At 36.1% G+C, this 24,269-nt stretch overlaps 2 protein-coding genes across 2 annotated transcripts in view; one reads left to right on the top strand and one right to left on the bottom strand.

Moving 5' to 3' along the window:
* Nucleotides 1-598: 598 nt before the first annotated feature.
* LOC126713978 (proline dehydrogenase 2, mitochondrial-like) overlaps nucleotides 599-24,269 on the bottom strand; it is a 42,655-nt gene continuing 18,984 nt past the window's right edge. Inside the window, exon 5 of the mRNA XM_050413956.1 lies at nucleotides 599-719. The gene's annotated coding sequence lies outside the window, so the exon portion shown is untranslated. The remainder of the gene's footprint in view (nucleotides 720-24,269) is intronic.
* Nucleotides 8,264-9,135, top strand: LOC126713980 (stress-induced protein KIN2-like). The gene is made up of 3 exons (XM_050413957.1): nucleotides 8,264-8,381; nucleotides 8,695-8,763; nucleotides 8,886-9,135. The coding sequence occupies exons 1-3, from the start codon at nucleotides 8,325-8,327 to the stop codon at nucleotides 8,958-8,960; spliced, it is 201 nt and encodes a 66-aa protein (XP_050269914.1). The 5' UTR covers nucleotides 8,264-8,324; the 3' UTR covers nucleotides 8,961-9,135.

Below are 24,269 nucleotides of genomic sequence, written 5' to 3'. Positions count from 1 at the left end.
AGTGACGTTTTATAACTTGATAAATTGCCTATAACTCGATTTCATGGATATCAAGTTACAAAACGCCACTATAGGTCCTTAAAAACGTCACTATAGGTCCTTAAAAAGGTCACTATAGGGCTCAACTCGATTTTGAAAAAATCGAGTTTCAAAAGAGAGGCATTTCCCTAATTAGTTTGGAAAGAGGGGCAAAAGGCTATATAATTTGGGTGAAAATGGCATAAGGCAATTTTGTCCGGGAGGGCAGATTAAAATTAATAACACTTCCACTCCCGTGATAATGGATGGAGAGTGAGTTATAAAATTAAAATCCATAGAAATACAGAGTTTCTTAATCATCCAACAGGAGACTTTACTTTTATGGAAAGGTTGCATTTGCTGATTTATTTCTACTATAGTTTAGGAAAAAATTGAAATAAACTTTTGAGAGAAAAAACCTACAATTAAATAGAATTAACGTGTTTCTGAAAGTCCCAAAAAAAAAAAAAAAAAAAACCTATTTCTGAAAGTAACAGATTCATTTTGCTTTGGTCAAACATATAAAAATATTTGTCATTGCTGACAGAAAACAAGGATTTCAATTCAGATAGAACAAGGATTTCCTACAGTGCGAACTTCATTAATGTAAAAAATATGTAAATCTCAACGATAATTTTTTTTTTTTTTTAGCATCTCTACATTATCGATGCCTAGTTGAGCATGGTGTTGTTCAAAGCTACCTTGTACGCCTTAAAACATAGCCGCTCTTAGTCTCCTTTTCAATTCATTCCTGCAGGCAAAGAAAAATCAACCCCACATTAACACCCACAATCATATCCAACTTTTGTGTTACTTTTTTATTGGAATTGTGATCTGCCACTATATGGTTCTCGTATCCTCCAACTTGTTCGATCAAATGGTCCATGATTTGATTTGAGGAAAAAATTGCCAAATGCCCTTTTCGGGCAAAAATAGTAGCTCTTAACTCGATCTCATGGAGGTTGAGTTACAAAACGCCACTATAGGTCCTTAAAACGTCACTATAAGTCCTTAAAAACGCTACTATAGGGCTCCAGAATTTTTTTTTTTTTTTAAACTCGATTTATCTCAAATCGAGTTACAAAAATGGGGGCATTTCCCTAATTAGCTTGGAAAATAGGGCAAAACGCTGCTTAGTTTGGGAGAAAAGGACATTTGCCCATTTTCTCCTTTGATTTGACCCCAATATTATGCAGTGATATAATCTAAGCCTTATCGAAATCCTTAATAGTCCTGTGTGAACAAAGAAATTGAGTTTTGAATTGAGTAACTAAGTTGTGATTATGCTTCCTTTTAAACTCTCCTACAACCCATTTATTTGACTTACGATCAAACCTAATACAAAAAGCGGCCTTGCAACCACTTCTTGTTATTGGTCTTGCCTCTCGCATGAAATTTAACTTTACATAATTTTTTCTCGTTCGCAATCTTTTTTTTTTTTTTTGCACAAACCCATCTTCTAGAGGTCACGATGTTATTTTTATTATGCTTTATCTCATCTTTGCGAATACTAAAGCCAACCAACTTCACATATGTGTTATAAAATTCTCCACCATCATCTAGGGAACTGAATTTCAAACCAATTGCTTGGGCATTAGTCAATTGATCTATTCCTTTGTCGAGAAAAGTGCACTAGTGTTTTTCCAAATTTTGAGTAGCATCACCACTGCCTTTTTGTACCATATCACATTCATTATCTATTATATTATTACCATCCTTGCTAGCATCATCATTCAAATCAACGAACATAGTTTTCCCTTTGTTCTTTGTATTATGATACATGTGGGCCAATATATTATTTCTAAAAAAAGATATAAACTTCTCCATTAAAAATAAATAAATAAATAAAGGGTAACTCAAACCATGGCAGCAAGAAATGCCAATAATTATTATCAAGCATTAAAAATATTAATACATAACCATCCGCTTTCATTGATAATGTATAAGTTTTGTATAACTTCAAGCAATTCACTTACACTATAGAAATCATAAATCAGCAATTTGAATCTTTCTCACTCAAAAATCATGGTGTAAGAGACCGCGCCCTAGGCCCTTTTTTTATGATGTTGGGCCAAACCCACGTGAATGGGTGGAGTCGTGTTATTGCCTCTCAAAATGGAGGTTCGACTAGTTATATTTTCCCCTTTAGATTAAGGGTTTTACAATGAAGTCGTCGCTTATTTAATTATTGGAATAAATAAGAAAACCAAAACTGAAAAATTCCTCATTTTATTTATTTGAAATTGAATTTACATTGATCATAAGAAATTACATAGCTTTGGTCCTAGATACAATCTAAGATAAAGTATATTGCTTTTTTCCTAGTTACAATTTAAAAATCGAAAAGTACATGGATAAGCATTTGATCTACTAACCCTTGATTTAAGCTCGGAGGCTATGTTACAAGATGAGAAGGTGTTAGGCACCCACCTTGCCCGGTGAAACCGATCTTCTAGACTATGGTGGCCAACATTCATATCACATTATCCAATATGTTATCAATCAATTTGCATGTTGAATTTAATGTGTGTGCATGTGATAAACGTTAATTCAATTTATTAAGCATTGCATTTGGATTGAAAAATAAACTCTAGTGAATGTGTGTGGATGGTGATATCCTAGATTCAAGAATTTAAAAGAATTATTTAACAAACATCTTTTTCATGTTTTTTGATGTGGATTTAAGATCGAAGCTAGTGTTATGCATGAACATGTGATGAACAACCAAGAATATATGAAGAACACATAAGAACATTTAAGAACATTCAAACGTATTCAAGAGAATTTAAATAGTTACTATCATGCTTTAATCCTAAATTCTCATCATGGCAACATAAAAAACAAGTTAGAGAAAGGGATTATACCTTCATGCAAGATCCATATGGTGGAGGAGGAGACTCTTGGTAGAGGTCCTAAAGGTGGAGGAAAAGAAGAGTTAGGAGAGGAAAAGTGAGTCTCACTCAATACCTTGAGTTTCAGGAAGACCAAGATATGACAAGACTACTCAACTTCACTAGAACTCAAGAGAGGGGAAGAGAGGGGTTTTTTTGTTTTGTTTTGTTTTTTTTTTTTTTTTTTTTTTTTTTTTGTCCTTTGAAATGAAGGAAATGAGGGGTTTATATAGTAGTGGTGGAGGAAATATGAATGGAAGGCCATTTAATGAGGGTTGACAAAGAATAATTAACCTAGACCTCATTTTAGCATTTGAGGAAATTTGGTGCATTAAATGTGGAGATTGACGAGAGTGAGGAGCAAGCAAAGTTCAGTTTTCCCGTAGCTGCTGTAATAGTCTGTAGAGCCAACTTTGAAAAATCATATCTGACTCAATTTTGATCGGAATTGTCTCATTCTTGTGCTTAAATTGAAGCCCCGGATGTCTAGTTTCTAGGTTAATTAACCTCATTCACAGATTCAAAATATTCTGAGAGATATTGATGAAATAGTGATCAGAGATCATTTGTTAGAAAATGGTTTCAGCACAATTAATATTAATAGGTCCCAAATTAGCTCCCAATTAACATTAAATGACTCTAATCACTCCCATTTTAGACTTAACTAGTTCTAAATTTACTCTAATTAAAAGATGATTGCATAAATTACTCATTGAAAAATTAATGTTTAACTATCTAGTTAATTAGGTGTGTGCAACCCTACCATATAATGTAGTCCTAACCAATCAAATTATAACACATCATTGATCTCAAATTGATTATACTTATAACCAATTGAAATCAATTTTTCATAATCACATATAATCGGACTCAATTTATGATGGTGCATCTCAGCCATTAAAACTTGATTTGATGATAACTTTCAATCTGGTGATCCGATTCGGGCTTATGACCAGTCGATTTAATCGTTACAACATCAAGATCATTTTGGTGAAATGAGATTAAGGATCTAATGACCAGAATCAAGATGCATATTTTCAAAGTGAAATTACCCTTTTACCCTCCATGTGAGGTTAAATGCAGGTTGCAAAATAGGGTATCAACACATGGGCAATGAATTTTACATAAGGATTTAAAAAGAAACAAAGCTTCTTACTTAAATTAATGTTTAATGATGATGAATCTAATAATGTACTTCAAGGTGATACCCATAACAAGCCCATAAAAAAATGATAACTTAGACTTAACTAGTTCTAAATTTACTCTAATTAAAAGATGATTGCATAAATTACTCATTGAAAAATTAATGTTTAACTATCTAGTTAATTAGGTGTGTGCAACCCTACCATATAATGTAGTCCTAACCAATCAAATTATAACACATCATTGATCTCAAATTGATTATACTTATAACCAATTGAAATCAATTTTTCATAATCACATATAATCAGACTCAATTTGTGATGGTGCATCTCAGCCATTAAAACTTGATTTGATGATAACTTTCAATCTGGTGGTCCGATTCGGGCTTATGACCAGTCGATTTAATCGTTACAACATCAAGATCATTTTGGTGAAATGAGATTAAGGATCTAATGACCAGAATCAAGATGCATATTTTCAAAGTGAAATTACCCTTTTACCCTCCATGTGAGGTTAAATGCAGGTTGCAAAATAGGGTATCAACACATGGGCAATGAATTTTACATTAGGATTTAAAAAGAAACAAAGCTTCTTACTTAAATTAATGTTTAATGATGATGAATCTAATAATGTACTTCAAGGTGATACCCATAACAAGCCCATAAAAAAATGATAACTTAGATACAATGTGTAGGTATATGACTATTATAAATTAAAATTTATTATCTTCACCCCTGTCCCACTAAAAATAAATAAATAAGCAATAAACCAACACTATTTTTACTACTGAACAAATTTACTTATTTATAATTTAGGAATAAAATTCATGAATTTGCATTACATAATGGAACACTTCACAAAGAGGGGATCAATAAAATCATTAACCAACACCGCAACATAGATAATCATAGAAGTTTCATAGTTTAAGTATATACAATTACTTATTCTCTCACCTACTAGGAACCAAAAGGGATAATACAAGAATTCCTGGGTTGTGTTCCTAGCAACCCTGCGATGCCAAAAGGAAACCAATAACAAAACAAAATTAAAAACAATTTAGCAATAAAGGGACCAAACAGAAATAATAATAAGCCAGATGGAAAAAAGAAGGAAAAGGATGAGACCTACTGAGATTTAGAGGCGAGAGATGGCAGAGACTGTGAACAAAGAGAAAGGCACACGGAGAGGGGAAACTATGTCCTTTATCACCAACATCGAAGGAAAGAAGTTCTTGAGATAAGTTAAGGATTTTTTTTTTTGGATTGGGTTTGTGGGCTTTTCTACGTATGGACCTTGCAAAAAAATAAAACTTTAAATTCAAAACAATAAAATTGTAATGGTTCAGGTTAGCGCAAAGATTCAAACTAGGTATGTGTTTGGCAAAAACATGTGTGTATTACCACCAAGTTAATGCCGCTAAGATGTTCTAAAATATATCTTAAAAAAATATAGAAATAAATAATTAATTAATCTTATGCATTAATGTTAATTAGAAAAAGATAAACGTCAAGAAAGTAACCTTAACTATGTTATTTTAGAGGGAGGTATGTCTTGAACGTGATGGGAGCTATCAAGGGAAATACGTTGGAAGTTAATTGGTCTATTCAAAGGTTTATGGAAGAAACCAAGATAATTCTAGCTGATTTTTTTTTTTTTTGTGGATTTTTTTTTTTTTTAGAAAGCATTTGGACACAACTTTAAAGTGGTCAACTATGATTAGTAGAGAAAAAATGATGAATTCATATGAAAGTAATTGTACATCACTTATAGTTGACTACTTCATTAAATTATGGTAAAAGTTGTGGTCTTAGAAGAACTGTTATGTTTTTGTTTCAAACTCATAACTTATTAGCTAGTAGCCATATATGTAGCTTTGTGTGAAACAAATTCCCTTACTAGAAGAATGAGAAGGTATGAACCTTGCTAGCTTTTGTTTGATTCATATTAATGAAGTGATTATTCAAGGGAAAAAACATTAAAAGAATCAAAGTTTGACCAAGACCACCATTTTGAGTCCTTTAAGGATATCACTCTATCATGTATAAGAATCCTTAGAGTTTATAAAACAGCTTCACCAAGAAATTCGAGAGTAATATTATATCTGAATTACTTCTTCTCAAGTATTCATTCACCACATCATATTATTTATGATATTTATGATACTGATACATATATCTTTCTCTTTGCTATCGATGTTTCTCTATTTCTTAATGTCCATTCCGATAAGAGCTTATACTCACACACACACACGCACATATATGGAGAGAGATAGAGAGAGAGAGAGAGAGAGAGAGAGAGAGAGAGAGAGAAGCAACTAAAAGAAGACAAGGCCATAAGTTTGATGGCTTAGTTTCTACTCCTAGTAAATAGGTCTTGCTTACACAATGGAATTATGGTGGGCTGCTATCAGTTGCCCATGCGAATGAACAAAGTAGAGAGAGATGCAAATTGACCCTTTAACAACAATTTATGTTAAAATTGGACTTTCCAATATGTTCTAGGAACAAATACCTTAAGACTTGGGAACAAAGAGTTTGTAGAAACAAGATAAATGGATGAAAAGGTATTTATTGTGGTTTTGTGTGTATATAGTAGTAGGTCCGTTTGCAACTCTCCCTTGAGACTTTAGATTTGGTAGATTTATTTACCAACTTGCACACAACACCCAAATTAAACTAATTTGGACTTACCTATATGTACTTGGAAAACAAATAGGATAACAAAAGAATTAGAAATAGAATAACAAGCGGTGAGTCTTGATGCAAAGATGTTATGGTGAAATGATAAACTAAGAGAGAGAGAGAGAGAGAGAACCATGTCTTTAAAGGGAATTGAAGGGTTTAAGGATTTTAGTGATTTAATAAATAAACAAAATTGTGTGCGACAACTCTGGCCTCTAGCATTAGTACTTAATTGCTAAAGGGTTTTTTATTTGTTTGTGTTTTTTATATGTGCATCTCCTTTCTGGTAAGGACAAAATTATTTTGTTTAAAATTTTTTAAAGGGCCGGGTTGTTTGTTTTTGGTAAAATTGGTTAATTGAGCTTAATTGTTTTTAGCTTTATTATTGGTAATTATTGTTTTTGGGCTAATTTTTTTGGGATGGTATATTTTGTTTTAAATTTTAGATCTATAAATTTTTTTTATAACTTTTAAAAGGAGGAGAATGCAAGAATTACAAGTTTTTTTTTTTTTTTTTTTACAAATTGCTATTATATTAAGTGGCTATTAGTAAGTAAAAAGGTGATGTAAGTGGTGAGCACAAATGCAAACCAATAAGAATTTACTACATTAGAAGTTTTGTAAAATTGTTGTAGAAAAGTTTGTGGCTATAGGAAATAATTCACATCTTATTATAAGATTTTTAATCAATTTGGATTTTACCTGCATTAAAATTTAAATTAATACAACGTAGTTATTAAAGGGTGCAAATAAAAAAAGCCCACGGATTGAGCCTGAGCCCATCTGGCCTAAGACTGGATCTATGTAGTCTGGAAGACTCTATTCTGGCCCAGTTTATATGGACAATCTGACACTGAAAGTGGAGGTAACATTTAATTACTTAAAAGTTTTTTTGGCTGAATTTAATTACTTAAAAGTTTAGGTTACTATTAATCTTTCATGTGATGCCAGTTAATGAGGGGGTGCTTTACGTACCTATGGAGCAAACTAAGATCTGTACATAAAATCTGGACATGAAATATTTGCACAAATGTGTGATTGATAATGAGTATTTTTTTCTTACTACTTGATAGAGCAAGAATATGCATAGCAGGTGTGCTTATGAATTTTTTAAGATCTCTTTTTATTATTATTTATTTTTATCACATCATATGACTCAAAAAATGCGAAGTTTATTCATCAAAAAAAGCGAAGTTTATATGTATTTCTCAATAAAGGACAAAGTTTAATTACCACAAGCAAACTTTATCACTAGGACAGTCTAGACTCTAGAGTAGCAAATTCATTGCAAGTAGTGTCAAGGCCAAGTTCATATATATCCCTCTAAAATCGTAACTAACTTTAAATTGAATGGTTAGTGTGCGTATCATCAAAAGAAGCACCTGGTCCTAAGGCCAAATTAAAATGCCAAACTTCAATCATATGATGACACATGTTGTGAGCATATTTGAGAAAACATAAACGTGTCAATTAGTGGATTGGTTTGAAAATCCTATAAATTTTGCCTCACATTTGTTTGTAGAATCACCCAAGTTGAATTTTAGAGCCTGAATTACATTGTTAGTGTTTGTGTTCCAAGCAGAAACTGAAGATGGACAAATCCCAGAATGCAAGTTACCAAGCTGGCGAGGCCAAGGGCCAAGCTCAGGTGAGTTTCTATCCATAATCCATCCTATTTACATCTATTAGCATAGTAGCATACATCTAGTAAGCACAGATACTCTAGTTTAGCTCATATATTTGTATCCGGTACCGGATATTTCTAGGATACTCCTGTATGCGTACACTGATTTTTTATTTTAATTGCCAATATGTCCAAGATACGCCTATGATACAGTGCTTCTTAGGCAAACTACATCTAAAAGGATTTACATAGGCATGGATGGATGTTTCATGCATGAACACTATGCACGTTGACATTTTAAATGTTGACAATAATGTGTTGTTCTTTTTTGGTTTAGGAAAAGGCGGGCAACTTGGCGGAAAAGGCAAGCAATGCTACTCAATCTGCCAAGGAATCATGCCAAGAGGTTCAACAAAGTTTTTACTAAGTTAGAAAATTACAAATAAACATAACAAAATACTTCGATCTCAAGCAATACTGTCCTACATCATTGTTAATTGCTTACATATGGAGTCCTATATATTGCAGGCTGGCCAGCAGATGAAGGATAAGGCACAAGGGGCTTGTGATGCTGTTAAGGATAAAGTTGGAGCAAACAAATGAAAATCATATTGGACCTCATCCATCTAGCAAGCCCTCCCAAATAAATTTTGTGCTTATTAAATTTTAATTTATGAATTTTGATTTCTTCTACTTTGTACACTATTTTGATCTTGCTCTCATTGAGTTGGTTGAATTTGTCATTTGAATTAACATGGGAACTCCTTTATTGAGTTTTTATCCATGCATTCGTATTAGATCATGCACAAGGTTTCATTATATCTATATTTACAATTCAAAATATAATACTTCTCTATTGCAATCGAAAATAGAATTGTTAAACAATGCAATCCAATTAAAGCAGATCATTCAATACAGATGAGCAAAAAGTCTACTGGTTTTATGTAGCCGTAGGCATTTCATGTCCAATTATTGTTAGGCAGATTCTAAAGTACAATTAATTTTGACTCTATATATATATATATATATATATATATATATATATATATATATAATTTAAAAAAAAAGTAAAATAATTTCAATGCTTCAACATTTTTTATAATTTTGGTTCAACATTACAATTCTTCCATTAAACTTGACATGTAATCAGAGACTAGTGAATCCGAGTGCTTAACTACATTTTTGGAGCTTCCCACTTTTCTTTTGAATATTAAAAAATACAATCCACACTCTACACATATTTTAGCTTTTTCTTAATAAAATTTTGTAAAGACAACTTATGTTTCAATAATTGTGGCTATTATGAAGCTAACACTTGATCTTTAGAATTTAAAGTATCTAAATGCCCTTTAAATTAAGGACATGCCCAATATGTATGAGAAATCATCCACAGATTTTCTTCACAAATTTGTGAAGAAGAGACCAAAACATTATATCTCTACGAAAGTGAGTTATAATGCTTCTAGAATTCTGGCCTTCAGCAGCCAACTTTACTAAGATGGTTCACCACATCAGATATATCTACAGCCTATATATCAACATAATAACAGGACGAGTTCAATAGGAACCCTATGCATTATTTAAACAACTCAATAAGACTGCAACAACACAAACCCAAGCCTTCTTCAGATAAACCTCCTAATTTGTACATAATTTTCCGTTAACGTAGATTCCCACAAACCCAAAGAAGAGGAAAACATATTGAAATTCATCAAGCATTTTAAATTATAGCGTTAGAACTTGAGCCCCCTTTTTATGATATTATCTATCGCCTATTATTTTTAAATCAATCTGCACTGCTCTTATGAATAAAAGTATGGCCTTATGTTTGGTAGCTCCATCATCTCCAATGTGGTTTTCTAGAATCTTTTTGTTGAGAACTATCTCTTCTAGGAAAATTTACTTTTGATGAAATAGTGCCAGAAGAAGTGCAAACTTGCTTTTGATCATTATTTGCTATCTTCATGCATAAAAGAACAATGAAATCAGGCTACAAAAGAAGTTCATGGAATTAAAAAAATAAAATAAAAAATAAAATTTGCCCAATTATTGGTAGTAAGTTTTTAAGGCCGAGATGATAACATTTAATTACAAGCTGCATCTAATCTGATATCCAATCATCAATATTATATAAAAGCAGAGACCTAAGGTGAGAAAGCAAGAGGTTTTGTCAAGTGGCGCATTTTTGTGCAAAGAGAATTAAAATATTCTCAAGTGCCACATCAGAGATAAGACAAATTAAATATTAACTTTTTGTTTCATTTAGTTCAATGATTCAAGATTTTTCATCCCTCACACACACACAAAACTCTTTACATTTTAATTCACCATTTTTACATCTTGCTCTTCTACCCCTTTTTATATACTTATCCACAGCCTTTTATGCCATCCCATGTCAAATACATACAGACAAAAAACGATGTCATTTACCTTCAATCTTTTGACGACACCTACCTAGCTCTAACATTGTTATTTAATCTAATACTAACCTGTATGAGTTGGCAATAACCAAGGAAGGAGGCCTTGCATTTTATATGAGGGAGAAAAAAACACATTCTATATCAAATTTAATTCTATAATATTCCTCCAAAAAAAAATTTCCTCATTCCTTCAATTGAATAATTATAATGAATATACGTGTACAATTTATAATTGTTGCTTTTTATGATGAATTTATTACTAATAAAGTTTTATAACAATTATGTTATAATACATTTTCAAAATTCTCCAAAACAATCTGACATAAAACATTACAACATTATTCGTGCATTGCACGGGTAACTTACTAGTTAGTAATATATAAAACAAAAGTTCAAAGACTGTTCAATTTTGAATTGTATCAATTGATTCACATTATGTCAAGTGGCATAGCTAGCTTTGTACATTCACACACACACACACATAGATATATATATATATATATATAAATTTTTTTTTTTTTTTTAGAAAGAAGATAATTTATCATTAAAACTATACCCGAAGGTCGAACCGTACAAAAGAAGAGATATCTGAAGGAACAGACTCCATCCAGACCTCTAGGGGGTAAGATAATCTAGCTCTCTGGGCTAAGGCAGGCGCTACTGCATTTCCTTGCCTGCCAATATGAGAGAAGGAACAACTCTGAAACGAGTTTAAGTGAGACAAAATGTCTTTTAAAATATGCCCTCCCTGGGCGTGAGACACAATCCTATCCTGAAGAGACTTGATAACAGTAGACAAGTCCCCTTCAAAAACTGGATTGTAGAAACCTGATTCTCTAGAAAAAAGCACTGCACGTCGAGTAGCCAAAATCTCCACCAATTCCACTGCTTGTGGCTTCACAATTTTTTCAGACAGGGCAGCCATAACCACACCCCCAAGTTTCGAATCACCAAATCAATTCTTGTGCAATCCGACTCTCCAAACAGAGCACCATCAAAGTTTATTTTCACCTAATTTAAGCACAATGGGCTCCAACGGACTGTTGATGCTACACTTCTCACGAGTGGCATCTGCTTTACGTTCCTATCTGCATAAATCTGTAGATATTTTCCTGCAAAGTCAGCAAGACTGTCCAAAGGTAGCGTGGTTGCTTGGAGACGGGACTTGTTCCGGAGATGCCATATCGTCCATGCCGTGACTGCAAACAGTGGAAACAGGCGTGGCTTGGTCTGGGCTAGTTGAACCAGGTCCGAGAAGGAGCCTTCCTCATCTTGAGTGTTAACTAACCAACCAAAACACCTTTGCCACACCTGTCGGACCTTAGAGCAACCCCATAGAGCATGCTTGACATCCTCAGGATGAACGGAGCAAAGGTGACACACGTTCTCTTGTAAGATGGTTCTCTTCATCAGATTATCCTTTGTGGGTAACGAATTGGTACAGGACTTCCATAGGAAGTGTTTTATCTTTCCCGAAACTTTGAGTTTCCAAACACCTTTCCATAAATTCCTCTGAGCTTCAGTAGCGTCTGTTAAGGGACCACCCAACTGCTGTTCTTCACAAAGAATTTTATAACCTGACTTCACTGAGTATGAGCCATTCTTTTCAATAGGCCAAACAAAAGAGTCGGTCTAGGGAGTGATGCATATAGGAAAGGAAATTATGATCTGGGCGTCAGGAGGGTAGAAGCATTGATCAATTAAGCCTAGGTTCCACCACCCTGAGTTGGGATCAATAAGCTCAACAGCTGTAGAATTCGGAGCAAGTCCACCTCTATGGAATAGGATTCTGCTAGCATTTGAATTAGGAAGCCAAGCATCTTGGAAGATCCAAATGGTTTTACCATCCCCCATTCTCCAACGGCCATTTCTTTCAATTAAGTTTTTGGAGCGAAGAATGCTTTTCCATGCAAATGAACCCGTGGCTGACTTTGCTTCAAACACACTGCCATTTGGGAAATATTTGGCTTTAAACACTTTGTAGAAAAGAGAACCTGTGTCATGTGTTAATCTCCAAACATGCCTAGATAACATTGCCTCATTAAACTTACAAAGATCTTTAAAACCCAAACCTCCCTCTAGTTTTGGCTTACACAAGACCTTCCACTTCTTCCAATGAATTTTCCTTCTATCTCCCCTTTGACACCACCAAAATTTCCGAATAAGCATTTCAATATCTTGGCAAAGGCCTACCGGAAGGTGGAAACAACTCATAGCAAATGTGGGGATGGCTTGAACTACTGCTTTCAACAAGACTTCTTTGCTCGATTGAGAAAGTAATTTCTCCTTCCACCCTTAGAGTTTTCCCACACCCTATCTTTGATATAGTTCAAACTAGCTTTCTTGTTTCTTCCCACCACTGCTGGCAAACCCAGATATTTCTCATACTCTTTAATCTCAGCAACCCCCAACAAATTTTTAATAGTCTCTTTAGTTGAATCCAACACATTTTTACTAAAGAACAAGGTGGTTTTTGCAGAATTAATCTTTTGCCCTGAAGCCTTCTCATAAAGATTCAAAAGGACTTGGATGGCTTCCACATCCTCCACCTTTGCCCGGCAAAAAATGAGACTATCATCTGCAAAAAATAAATGAGAAATCTTTGGACCTAAGCGGCAAAGAGAGAAGCCCTCAATCTATCCACCATCAACCGCATGTTGAATAAGCCCATTCAAACCCTCCGAGCATAGTAAAAAGAGATATGGAGACAAGGGATCACCCTGCCGAATACCTCTAGATGGAATGATATGGCCTTTGGGTTCACCATTTACCAAAATGGAGTAAGTAACTGATCGGATACACTCCATTATCCACCCAATCCAAGTAGGATGGAAACCCATCTTCTCCATAATCAACTTCAGAAAAACCTACTCCAACCTATCATAAGCCTGACTCATGTCCAATTTTAAAGCCACATGTCCCACTTTGCCCACCTTCTTCATCTTCATATGGTGGAGAGTCTCAAACACCACCAAAATGTTATCCGAGATAGCTTTATCCGGTTGGAAAGCGCTTTCAGATTCAGAAATAATCTGGGGCAGCACTCTTTTTAATCTGTTGGCCAATGCTTTGGAGACAAGTTTATACAGGACATTACAAAGCGCACTAGGTCGAAATTCAGAAATGAATTCCAGGCTCTTAACTTTGGGGATGAGTGTAATATAAGTATGGTTAAGGCATGGCAAAACTTCTTTGGAATTTAAGCAAAATAAAACAGCCTTAACAATATCGTCACCAATACTATCCCAATAATGTTGGAAAAGGAGAGGGGGCATACCAAGGAGCGGCATGGAAGGCAAGATGAGCAGCGATAAACAGTCATTGCCACATCCAATGAAAAGATTTTTCTTTTTATGGTTTTTCTTTGATAAAAAATTACTTTTTAGTTATTAGTGAATGTTTGGGGCTTAATTAGTACTCTCATTGGGGCCTTACACGGTTGCCTACTTGCCTTTTGCATTGAACTAGCACTGCGACTTAACCCCTATTTGAAGAAGTTCCACAATGAGCAGCATTTGCCCAAGGTGAGTTCTATGAACACGCATCAAAGTGCAGGAACTTGTGGATGAGAAGAAGGCTATGTAACTCAAGAAAGGAAATAGGGTTGGGTTGAGACGAGTAGCTAAGGTGGTAACTAAATCACAAAAACCAGATTTGAGGCATTTGAAAACACAGATGTTAAAGTCTTGAATTTAGACTTAAGAAGAGCCTTCCAGCCACAATGAGTTTATCAGAAAGTGTTTTGGCCTTATGTGGAAATTAGGTGACAGAGAGATCTCCCTCTTCAAGACTTTGGAGTTGCAAGTGAATTTAGAGAATTTGAGTTTTTTAAGTAGAGATTTTTTAAAAGGAATTGAGACCAACAAGAGGTAGAATCTCATCAGATAGGGTCTTAGGCCAGATGGGCTCAGGCCCAATCCATGGGCTTAATTGATTTGCGCCCTTTAATAACTATATACGTTGTATTAATTTAATGTAGGTAAAACCGAAATTTTTTATTTTTTTTAGAAACACACACACATATATAGTAAAAGAGGATGAGATAAGGGAAGGTAAAACCGAAATTGATTAAAAGTCTTATAAATTGATGTGAATTATTTCCTATAGCCACAAACTTTTCTACAACAATTTTACAAAACTTCTAATGTAGTAAATTCTTATTGGTTTGTATTTGGGCTTACTACTTACATCACTTTTTTACTTACTAATAACCACTTACCACAATAGCAATTTGTTAAAAAAAAAAAAAATTGTAAATCTTGCATTCTCCTTTTAAAAGTTTAAAAAAAAAAAAAAAATTATAGATCTAAAATTTAAAACAAAATATACCATCCCAAAAAAATTAGCCCAACAACAATAATTACCAATAGTAAAACTAAAAACAATTAAGCTCAATCAACCAATTTTAACAAAAACAAACAACCTGGCCCTTTAAAAAGTTTTAAACAAAATAATTTTGTCCTTACCAAAAAGGAGATGCACGTATAAAAAACACAAACAAATAAAAAACGCTTTAGCAGTTATGTACCACTGCTAGAGGCTAGAGCCATCGCACACAATTTTGTTTATTTATTAAATCACTAAAATCCTTAGACCCTTCAATTCCCTTTAAAGACACAACTCTCTCTCTCTCTCTCTCTCTGTGTTCTTAGTTTATCGTTTCACCGTAACATCTTTGCATCTAGTCTCACCTCTTGTTATTTTATTTCTAATTCTTTTGTTATTCTATTTATTTTCCAAGTACATATAGGTAAGTCCAAATCAGTTTAATTTGGGTGTTGTGTGCAAGTTGGTAAATAAATCTACCAAATCCGTAGTCTTAAAGGAGAGTTGCAAACTGTAAGGTTGAATTTATTCAACCATCTAATTGGCTTTATTCCGTGCCAAATTTGCTTGTAATTCAACATTTAGTAACCCTGTATTTAGGTGGGATTGTTGTAAGGGTAGTGAGTGAAATAGAGTGAAGATTGCTCAAGAGTGTGCAAGAAAACAGAGTGTCGCGGCTGGGACTCGCGGGTGGACTCGCGGCTGCAAGTCGCCAGAAGCTGCACACGTGTCAAGCATGCTGGAAGATGAACAGTCATGCTAGCTGGAGCACTACAGGACAAAACAGGACAACTGGCCATACGGTTAACTCGCGACTGGATCTCGCGACTTGGTCAAGCCGCGAGGTCAAGCCGCGAGCCACCCCTGTTTTGGAAAAAACCTGACGTTTCACATTCCTCTTCACTCCAGTATAAATACCCCTTTAACCCACGATTGAAAGAGAGCTTCCAGAGAGAATTTTGAGAGAGAAACCCTAAAGAAAAACAAGATTGTTTCATACACAATCTCTACCTTAGAGTCTCATCAAAATCCCTCACTCTCTTCCTCTCCATTGTCAAAACCTTGAGAGGCATTATACCAAACCTGGTTCTCACCATTATCATCTCTGTGAGACAGTCGTTTGGAGTTCTGGGAAGCAGTTAGGAAGGAGCCAATCTTTATTGGTTGATGCTACGGTGTAGTAGCGGAATCCGGAAAGCTAGAAAAGAAAAAGGTTCGGCGCAACCTCGTTGGAGCAAGAAGCTTGGAGGGCTTAGGTGCACTGGGTAGATTAGGCTTGGAGGGTCTATTGCTGTCCTTGTATCCCAACTGTATTTTCTAGTGGATTGATTACCGCTTGGAGGGCGGCGGAGAGGTTTTTCGCCGAGGTCTTCGGTTTCCTCTTCGATAACACATCGGGTGTTATCTTTGTGTTTGCATCTTCCTTCCTCTCTATCTCTGCCTTTATATTATCTGCTGTGATTTTATTATGTTATGGCTTAGATAGTTTTTATCCTATTTCACATTATAGCATATGTTAAGTTTCCGCACACTTGTTGTTTAACATATTGCTTGTGTTGGTTAAGTTAATTTTTGGGGGTCTAAACGTTCAAAAGTGTATTGGTACACGTTTTTGAACTTTCAATTGGTATCAGAGCGGGTACACTACTGTTTGGTTTCATTACCATTGTGTGATCCTTGACTCCCTTTTTGAGATGGATAGGTCTCAATCCCTTAATGCACTTCCATATTTTGATGGAAGTAATTATGCGTTTTGGAAGGTTCGTATGAGAGCTTTTCTATGCTCTATTGATGAATCCGTGTGGGATGCTGTTGAGATTGGTTGGACCAAACCTGAGGCAGCCAAATCCACATGGGATAAGGCAGCACTTGCTGCATCTAATGCTAACAGTAAAGCACTAAATGCTATTTTCTGTGGTGTGTCTCCAGATGAATTTCACAGGATTTCTCACATTACCATTGCCAAAGAAGCATGGGAGATTCTGGAAACCACTTATGAAGGCACGAAGAAAGTGAAAGATACCAAGTTACAAATGCTGACAACTCGGTTTGAGGAGCTCAAGATGAGTGAGGATGAGTCTTTCGACTCTTTCTATGGGAAGCTAAATGAGGTGGTTGTCAGTAAGTTTAACTTGGGAGAGAAAATGGAGGACTCAAAGATTGTAAGGAAGATCCTTCGATCATTGCCGGAAAGTTTTCGTGCTAAAGTGACAGCCATTGAAAAGAGCAAGGATCTTGACGACATCAAAGTACAGGAGCTGGTTGGTTCTCTGCAGACTTATGAGATGTCGCTGCCCAATCAACGGAAGAGTAAATCCCTTGCTCTAAAGACCATTAATGAGAAGGCGGAAGATCAAGACTCATCGGGAGAAGATGTGGTTGACAAAGATGTAGCCTATCTTGTTAAAAATTTCAGAAAGTTTTTGAAATTCAAAAACAATGGAAAATTTGATGATAAGAGAAAATCCCAAAATTCTGGAAGGGAGAAGAGGGATTTCAAAAGGAAAGATGGAAAAGAATCCCAATCCACACAAGGTGTCACTTGTTTTGAATGTAACGGGCATGGACACTTTAAGAAGGAATGTCCTAATTATTTGAAATCGAAAGGCAAGGTGTATGCCACGACTTTGAGTGACTCAGATTCGTCTGACTCAGAATCTGAAGAGAGCTGTGATGGAGAGGGGAACTATTCAGCTTTCATGACTATTGCTCATGTTGAGTCTTCGGATGAGTTGAATTTGCTTGTTCAAGACCTTGGAGAACATAGTGATGATGACTCACTAGGAATTGTTGAAGAATCAGAAGCTGAAGAAGAAGAAAGCACAGCAACTCTTCAAGAAAATTACAACTCACTCTTGGAGAAGTCGGGTGAATACACAAGGGTAGCCAAGGCTGCTGTAAGAAAAATGAAGAAGGCTGAGGAGGACTACAAAAGTCTCCTAATCCGGTATAGGGAGGCCAAATGCGAGATTGAAACACTGAATGGTGAGCTGTCCGAAGCTTACACTAAAGTGAGATTTCTTGAGAATGAGGTTGTGCAAGCAAATGCAAAAATAGAGAGGGTCACCACCAAGAAGCTAGATGATGTTATATCATCTCAAAAGAGCTTTTCAGACAAATCCGGACTGGGATATACCGGGGGAAGTAGTTCATCTGGAAATGTCACTAAAGAAGTGAAGTTTGTAAAGGCCAAAGATCCAGTTGTAGCTGACCCTACTGGTGTGAAGCTCGAGGTGGAGGAGAAGAAGAATGTGGTGGACCAACGGATGCTGAATCATTGTAATCAGTCTGTGGGCAGGTCTGAATCTCGTGCCAAGTCACGTCCACGACCACAAAGAGGTCCTAGAGGAATGTATGTGTGCCATTATTGCGGACTTCAAGGGCACACTCGACCAAATTGCCAAAAGCTGAGAGCAAAGAACAGTGCAACTCCTCAAAGGTCAGGAGGACCAAGAATTGATAGGAGAACTTGGGCAGGTGATCAATCTAGAGAGCAAAATGGAGATCCCGGAATGATGAACGTGATGAAGATGATTGGTGCATTCACCAACTGCTTGGAAAGCTTCTCACGAAGGTTTGAAAGCCCTAACTCCCGTACCCAATCCTTTAAGGAAATCACCCCAAACGCAAGTGACGTGTGGGTGAAAAGGGGTACTCATGCATAAGCATTACAACATGTCCATGCATTAATACTTCCTATGCTTTGTGACTATGTTTGTTTGGTATGCTTGTTGTGTTTGTTCTTGGTTGTTAGATTATTCTCTTGTGAATATTTCCTAATGTTGTTTTATCATTCTTTTTGTTTCTTGTGTCAAAAATCCAAAAAACACATAAAAAATTAGAAAATCAAAAAGCTTGATTGATTTTGTTGAGTTTTGTCTCAAAACTTGTTTTGCCTTGTACCTTTGTGCTAATGGCTGTGTGCATTTTCGAGCATTGCTTGTTTTCATGCACTGTTATCTCTGTGGGAAAAATCTTGAAATCTATGTGATTGTTGTAAATAGATCTTCAAACTTGTCGTGAATGATTAGTGAATGGTTATGTTGATCTTGAGTCATGCATAGACTTGTGTCTATATATCTTCCCACTTTTTATTTTTGTTTTGCTAAAAAGAGCTCATCAAATGTAAATCTCCAAATGAAAAGAGATATTGAGCTGCAAAAGCCTGTCGCACATTCTAGTATTTGACTAGGAAAAAGGGTAAGCGACCTTATATTAAAAGTGATATTTCATTCAAAAAGGCCAAATGCCTGTTCTTCAAAGAGAAATGTTATACATCCCTCTCACAATGAGAGATGATTGCCTCAAATAGATCAAAAAGATCAAATGTTATGTCTGAAAGTGGAGTCAAATGAAAAACTCCAAGTTATGTTATCAAGTTATGTGGGAGGTCATATATTCATATTTCTATAATTGAGATTGGTCACATGATCTACTGCTAATTGTGTATGCCTTGGTTGAATTGATCATTGAAGCTTCACATTAGACAAAGGACTATCTCATTGTTGATATCCACACACAACACACAAGTTTATGTTCAATAAATGCCATATTCATTTGTGTGATTGTACTTGATAAAATGTGTTTCTCACATGCTCAATCTTTGTTAATTCAAGCACAAAAAGATTTTTGAGTGTTTTAGGTGTTTTTGGAAAGTTTTTTTGTTGAAAAATCTGAAAATTTCAAAAGTACAGTTTTTCCCTGTTTTGGCGGCTCAATCGCGGGTATACCAAGTCGCGAGACTCAGTCGCATCTTCGCTGGTCATTTTTGGCGACTTGTTCGCGAGTGGAAGGTCCAGTCGCGAGGTTCACTCAGAGATTTTCGCGGCTTAGCTCGCGACTTACTCGCGGGTAGACCTTCCAGTCGCGAAAAACACTTAGAAAAATTTTTCAAAATTTTGTTCTTGAGTGCTTTGGCGGCTTGAGCTGGCGACTGTGTGGCGACTTAATCCAGTCGCGAAAATCGCGTGTTTTGCGGAAACAGGAGCAGTTTTTAAACTTTTTCAGTTTTTCCCTCGAATTTTTGTGACTGTTCATCTTCTCTCTAAACTCTCTCCCTCCCAAACACTCTGTGCTCCCTTTTCCAATCTCTTGTGTTGCAATCTTGTAGCTCAAAATCGTCAAGTTACAGGTATGGGTTTTCTGTTTTCCACTCTTTTCTACTTGATTTTGTGCTTTTACCCTTTATTTTTCGCATATGATTGTGTTTTTGAAATGGATTTTTGTTTCGGTTTCTGCTCCTTGTTCTTGCTTAGCTTGTGGATGCTGTTGCTATAGTTTGTGTTAAATGATAGTCATATGCTTATTGCTCTTCATCTTGTGCTTAGCTAAGTGTTTCTTTTATTTCAATCTGATCTTTGAGCTGTTGAGTTATTTCTATTGGTTTGTTCTGAGGTTGTGAGTTTTACTGTGCTAGATTTGCATGTTTTAGTGTGTTAATCTGTGGGAAGCTTCTGTTAGCCTCAATATACTGTTTGTGTGTCATATCATTTTTCCCATTATCTGTCTCAATGTCATTTATCTGCCTTTAGGATAATTTCACCATGTTGTTCATGTGTGTCCTATCCTAGGCTTGGTTTATCCATATGTTTGAACTAAGTAGCTTGTTGTTTAAGTCTTTGAAGTTCATTTGTATGGTTGATATCTCTCTCTGTTTATTACATGGTTCTGACTGGTTATGCACATATATTGCTATATGTTGTTGTGGCCTTTTCTGATTGTTCACAGATGGCTCCCTCACCTCAGAAGAAGAAATCTACTGCAAAGAAGGCTGACAAAAGATTAAAGATGGATTCTAGATTGTTTAGGTCAGTTCACCACTTTGAGAGATACAAGGATAACTTCTTGAATGCAGGAATCATTCAAGAGAGATTTGTGGATTTGGAGGACTTAAGGCAAACTTTTATTCCCAGCTATTTTGAAGGAAGAGGATGGGAAAAGCTTCTGAGTGGTTTCCCTGTTGTGTGTGAACCCTTAATTAGGGAATTCTACTCAAATGCTGTGATAAAGGATAATGAATTGAGTTGCTGGGTGAGGGGTAAAGAGTTTGTCTTGGATGCTCATGTCATAGATGATGCATTAGGGCTTGAAGGATTAGATGATGAAGAATTTATCAATTACAAGGATAGGAGTGTGTCTATTGAAACAATTCAACAAAGGATAGGTGGGCAGAGAGAAGGGAAATGTTTGAATACCACTGCCTTTCCAGTGGACATGAGGTGCCTTACAATAATTATGATGTTTAACCTCTATCCCATTAGGAAATTGACTACAATCAACTGTGCTAGAGCAGTCTTTCTGATGGATCTCAAAGAAAAGAACTTCATAGACATAAGTTCCCACATTTATGACACCATTGTGGATGAGACTAGAACAACCTCTAGGCCTAAATTGATCTTTCCAAGTTTGCTTATGAGGATTTTTAGGAATAAGGGTGTTCCAATCCCTCAAGACATCAGTCTCATGTCTACACCCTCTGCAATCAACAAGCTCACCTGCAAAAGGATAAGTGTTAGGCTTCCAGGAGAAGAAGATGAAGGTGATGAAGGAGAGGCTGCCCCAATGGAGACTGAAGCAGAGGCAGCAGGGCTTGCATCAACTTCAACACCTAGGAGAAGTGGCAAAAGACACAGAGCTTCAACTTCTGCAGACACACCTCCAGATGCTTTCCAGATCATTCTGGAAAGGCTTGATGGGATCAGGGCAGTCCAAACTGAGCATTCTGACAGGATGAGAGCCATGCAAGACCAGATTGATGTCTTGGCTGCTAAACTTGACAACTTCACAACTCAGCATGACCAGTGACCCTTTGGCAATTCCTGTCAAAAAGGGGGAGAAGTTCATTGATGATTGAGAAGCAGAAAAGCAGCTCTTAAAGGGGAGTAATTAGTTGAGGGGGAGTAATGTGTTTATATATATGATTTGGGTATTTTAGTGTTTTCATGGTGTATACACTGTGTTTTGGTGTATAGATGTTTCTAACTCTTTTCATATACTCTTGGTTTAAACTTTAATATATGTTTGATGATGTTTTTCAGGAAGTTATTTGGTTTGTACCCATATGCTTTGTAAGCTTTTAGGGTTATTGTTTTATGCATAGTTTGTAGGCTTTATGGTATGTACCTTGCTTAAGTGCAGCCTTTATGCTATGTTCAAATCAGTACTTTAATCTAAATGTTCTGCATTTTGGTTTATGTACTGTCACTCTTGTGCCCTTGTAGGATTGTTCCTAGATGCATATGTCTTGTGTGCTATGCATTGGTTGAGTGTTGAGCATACAAGTGTCTTGCCTTGTGCTTGTTAACTTGTATGTCTTTGTGTTCATTCCAAGTGTGAATGAGCACTGTGATCACTACCTTGTGGTGTTCACTTGGTTGATCAAGCCATGGTTTGTTTATTAACTCCATCTTTGCTTGATCTCATATTGCCTGTTTCATATGCATTTATAATTTTTTGCTTACAATGATCATGGTGTATTGTTGTGTTTCAGGAGTTTATGTTCATATGATTCAAGTGCTTCACAGCTTCTAGAGTTAGGTGTGAGTGAGTTTTGTTCAACTGTTCCCAACTCACATGTTAAGTCTAGAGTCTGTTTTAGGGTTTTGTCACGGAATAGCCAAAGGGGGAGATTGTAAGGTTGAATTTATTCAACCATCTAATTGGCTTTATTCCGTGCCAAATTTGCTTGTAATTTAGCATTTAGTAACCCTGTATTTAGGTGGGATTGTTGTAAGGGTAGTGAGTGAAATAGAGTGAAGATTGCTCAAGAGTGTGCAAGAAAACAGAGTGTCGCTGCTGGGACTTGCGGGTGGACTCGCGGCTGCAAGTCGCCAGAAGCTGCACACGTGCCAAGCATGCTGGAAGATGAACAGTCATGCTAGCTGGAGCACTACAGGACAAAACAGGACAACTGGCCATACGGTTAACTCGCGACTGGATCTCGCGACTTGGTCAAGCCGCAAGGTCAAGCCGCGAGCCACCCCTGTTTTGGAAAAAACCTGACGTTTCACATTCCTCTTCACTCCAGTATAAATACCCCTTTAACCCACGATTGAAAGAGAGCTTCCAGAGAGAATTTTGAGAGAGAAACCCTAAAGAAAAACAAGATTGTTTCATACACAATCTCTACCTTAGAGTCTCATCAAAATCCTTCACTCTCTTCCTCTCCATTGTCAAAACCTTGAGAGGCATTATACCAAACCTGGTTCTCACCATTATCATCTCTGTGAGACAGTCGTTTGGAGTTCTGGGAAGCAGTTAGGAAGGAGCCAATCTTTATTGGTTGATGCTACGGTGTAGTAGCGGAATCCGGAAAGCTAGAAAAGAAAAAGGTTCGGCGCAACCTCGTTGGAGCAAGAAGCTTGGAGGGCTTAGGTGCACTGGGTAGATTAGGCTTGGAGGGTCTATTGCTGTCCTTGTATCCCAACTGTATTTTCTAGTGGATTGATTACCGCTTGGAGGGCGGCGGAGAGGTTTTTCACCGAGGTCTTCGGTTTCCTCTTCGATAACACATCGGGTGTTATCTTTGTGTTTGCATCTTCCTTCCTCTCTATCTCTGCCTTTATATTATCTGCTGTGATTTTATTATGTTATGGCTTAGATAGTTTTTATCCTATTTCACATTATAGCATATGTTAAGTTTCCGCACACTTGTTGTTTAACATATTGCTTGTGTTGGTTAAGTTAATTTTTGGGGGTCTAAACGTTCAAAAGTGTATTGGTACACGTTTTTGAACTTTCACAAACTAACCTATTACTATATACATACAAAACCACAATAAATTCCTTTTCATCCATTTATCTTGTTTCTACAAACTCTTTGTTCTCAAGTCTTAAGGTATTTGTTCCTAGAACATATTGGAAAGTCCAATTTTAACATAAATAGTTGTTAAAAGGTCAATTTGCATCTCTCTATACTTTGTTCATTCACATGGGCAGCTGATAGCAACCCACCATAATTCCTTAGTGTAAGTAAGACCTATTTACTAGGAGTTGAAACTAAGCCATCTAATTTATGGCCTTGTCTTCTTTTAGTTGCTTCGATCTCTTTCTCTCTCCCTCTCTCTATACATATGTGTGTGTGTGTGTGTGTGTGTGTGTGTGTAAGCTCTTAATGGAATGGACACTAAGAAATAGAGAAGCATCGATAGTATAGAGAAAGATATAT

This window comes from Quercus robur, chromosome 2, assembly GCF_932294415.1.
Source record: "Quercus robur chromosome 2, dhQueRobu3.1, whole genome shotgun sequence".
Lineage (NCBI taxonomy): Eukaryota > Viridiplantae > Streptophyta > Magnoliopsida > Fagales > Fagaceae > Quercus > Quercus robur.
The sequence above is the reverse complement of the archived record's forward strand: the minus strand, read 5'-3'. Positions and strand labels throughout refer to the sequence as shown.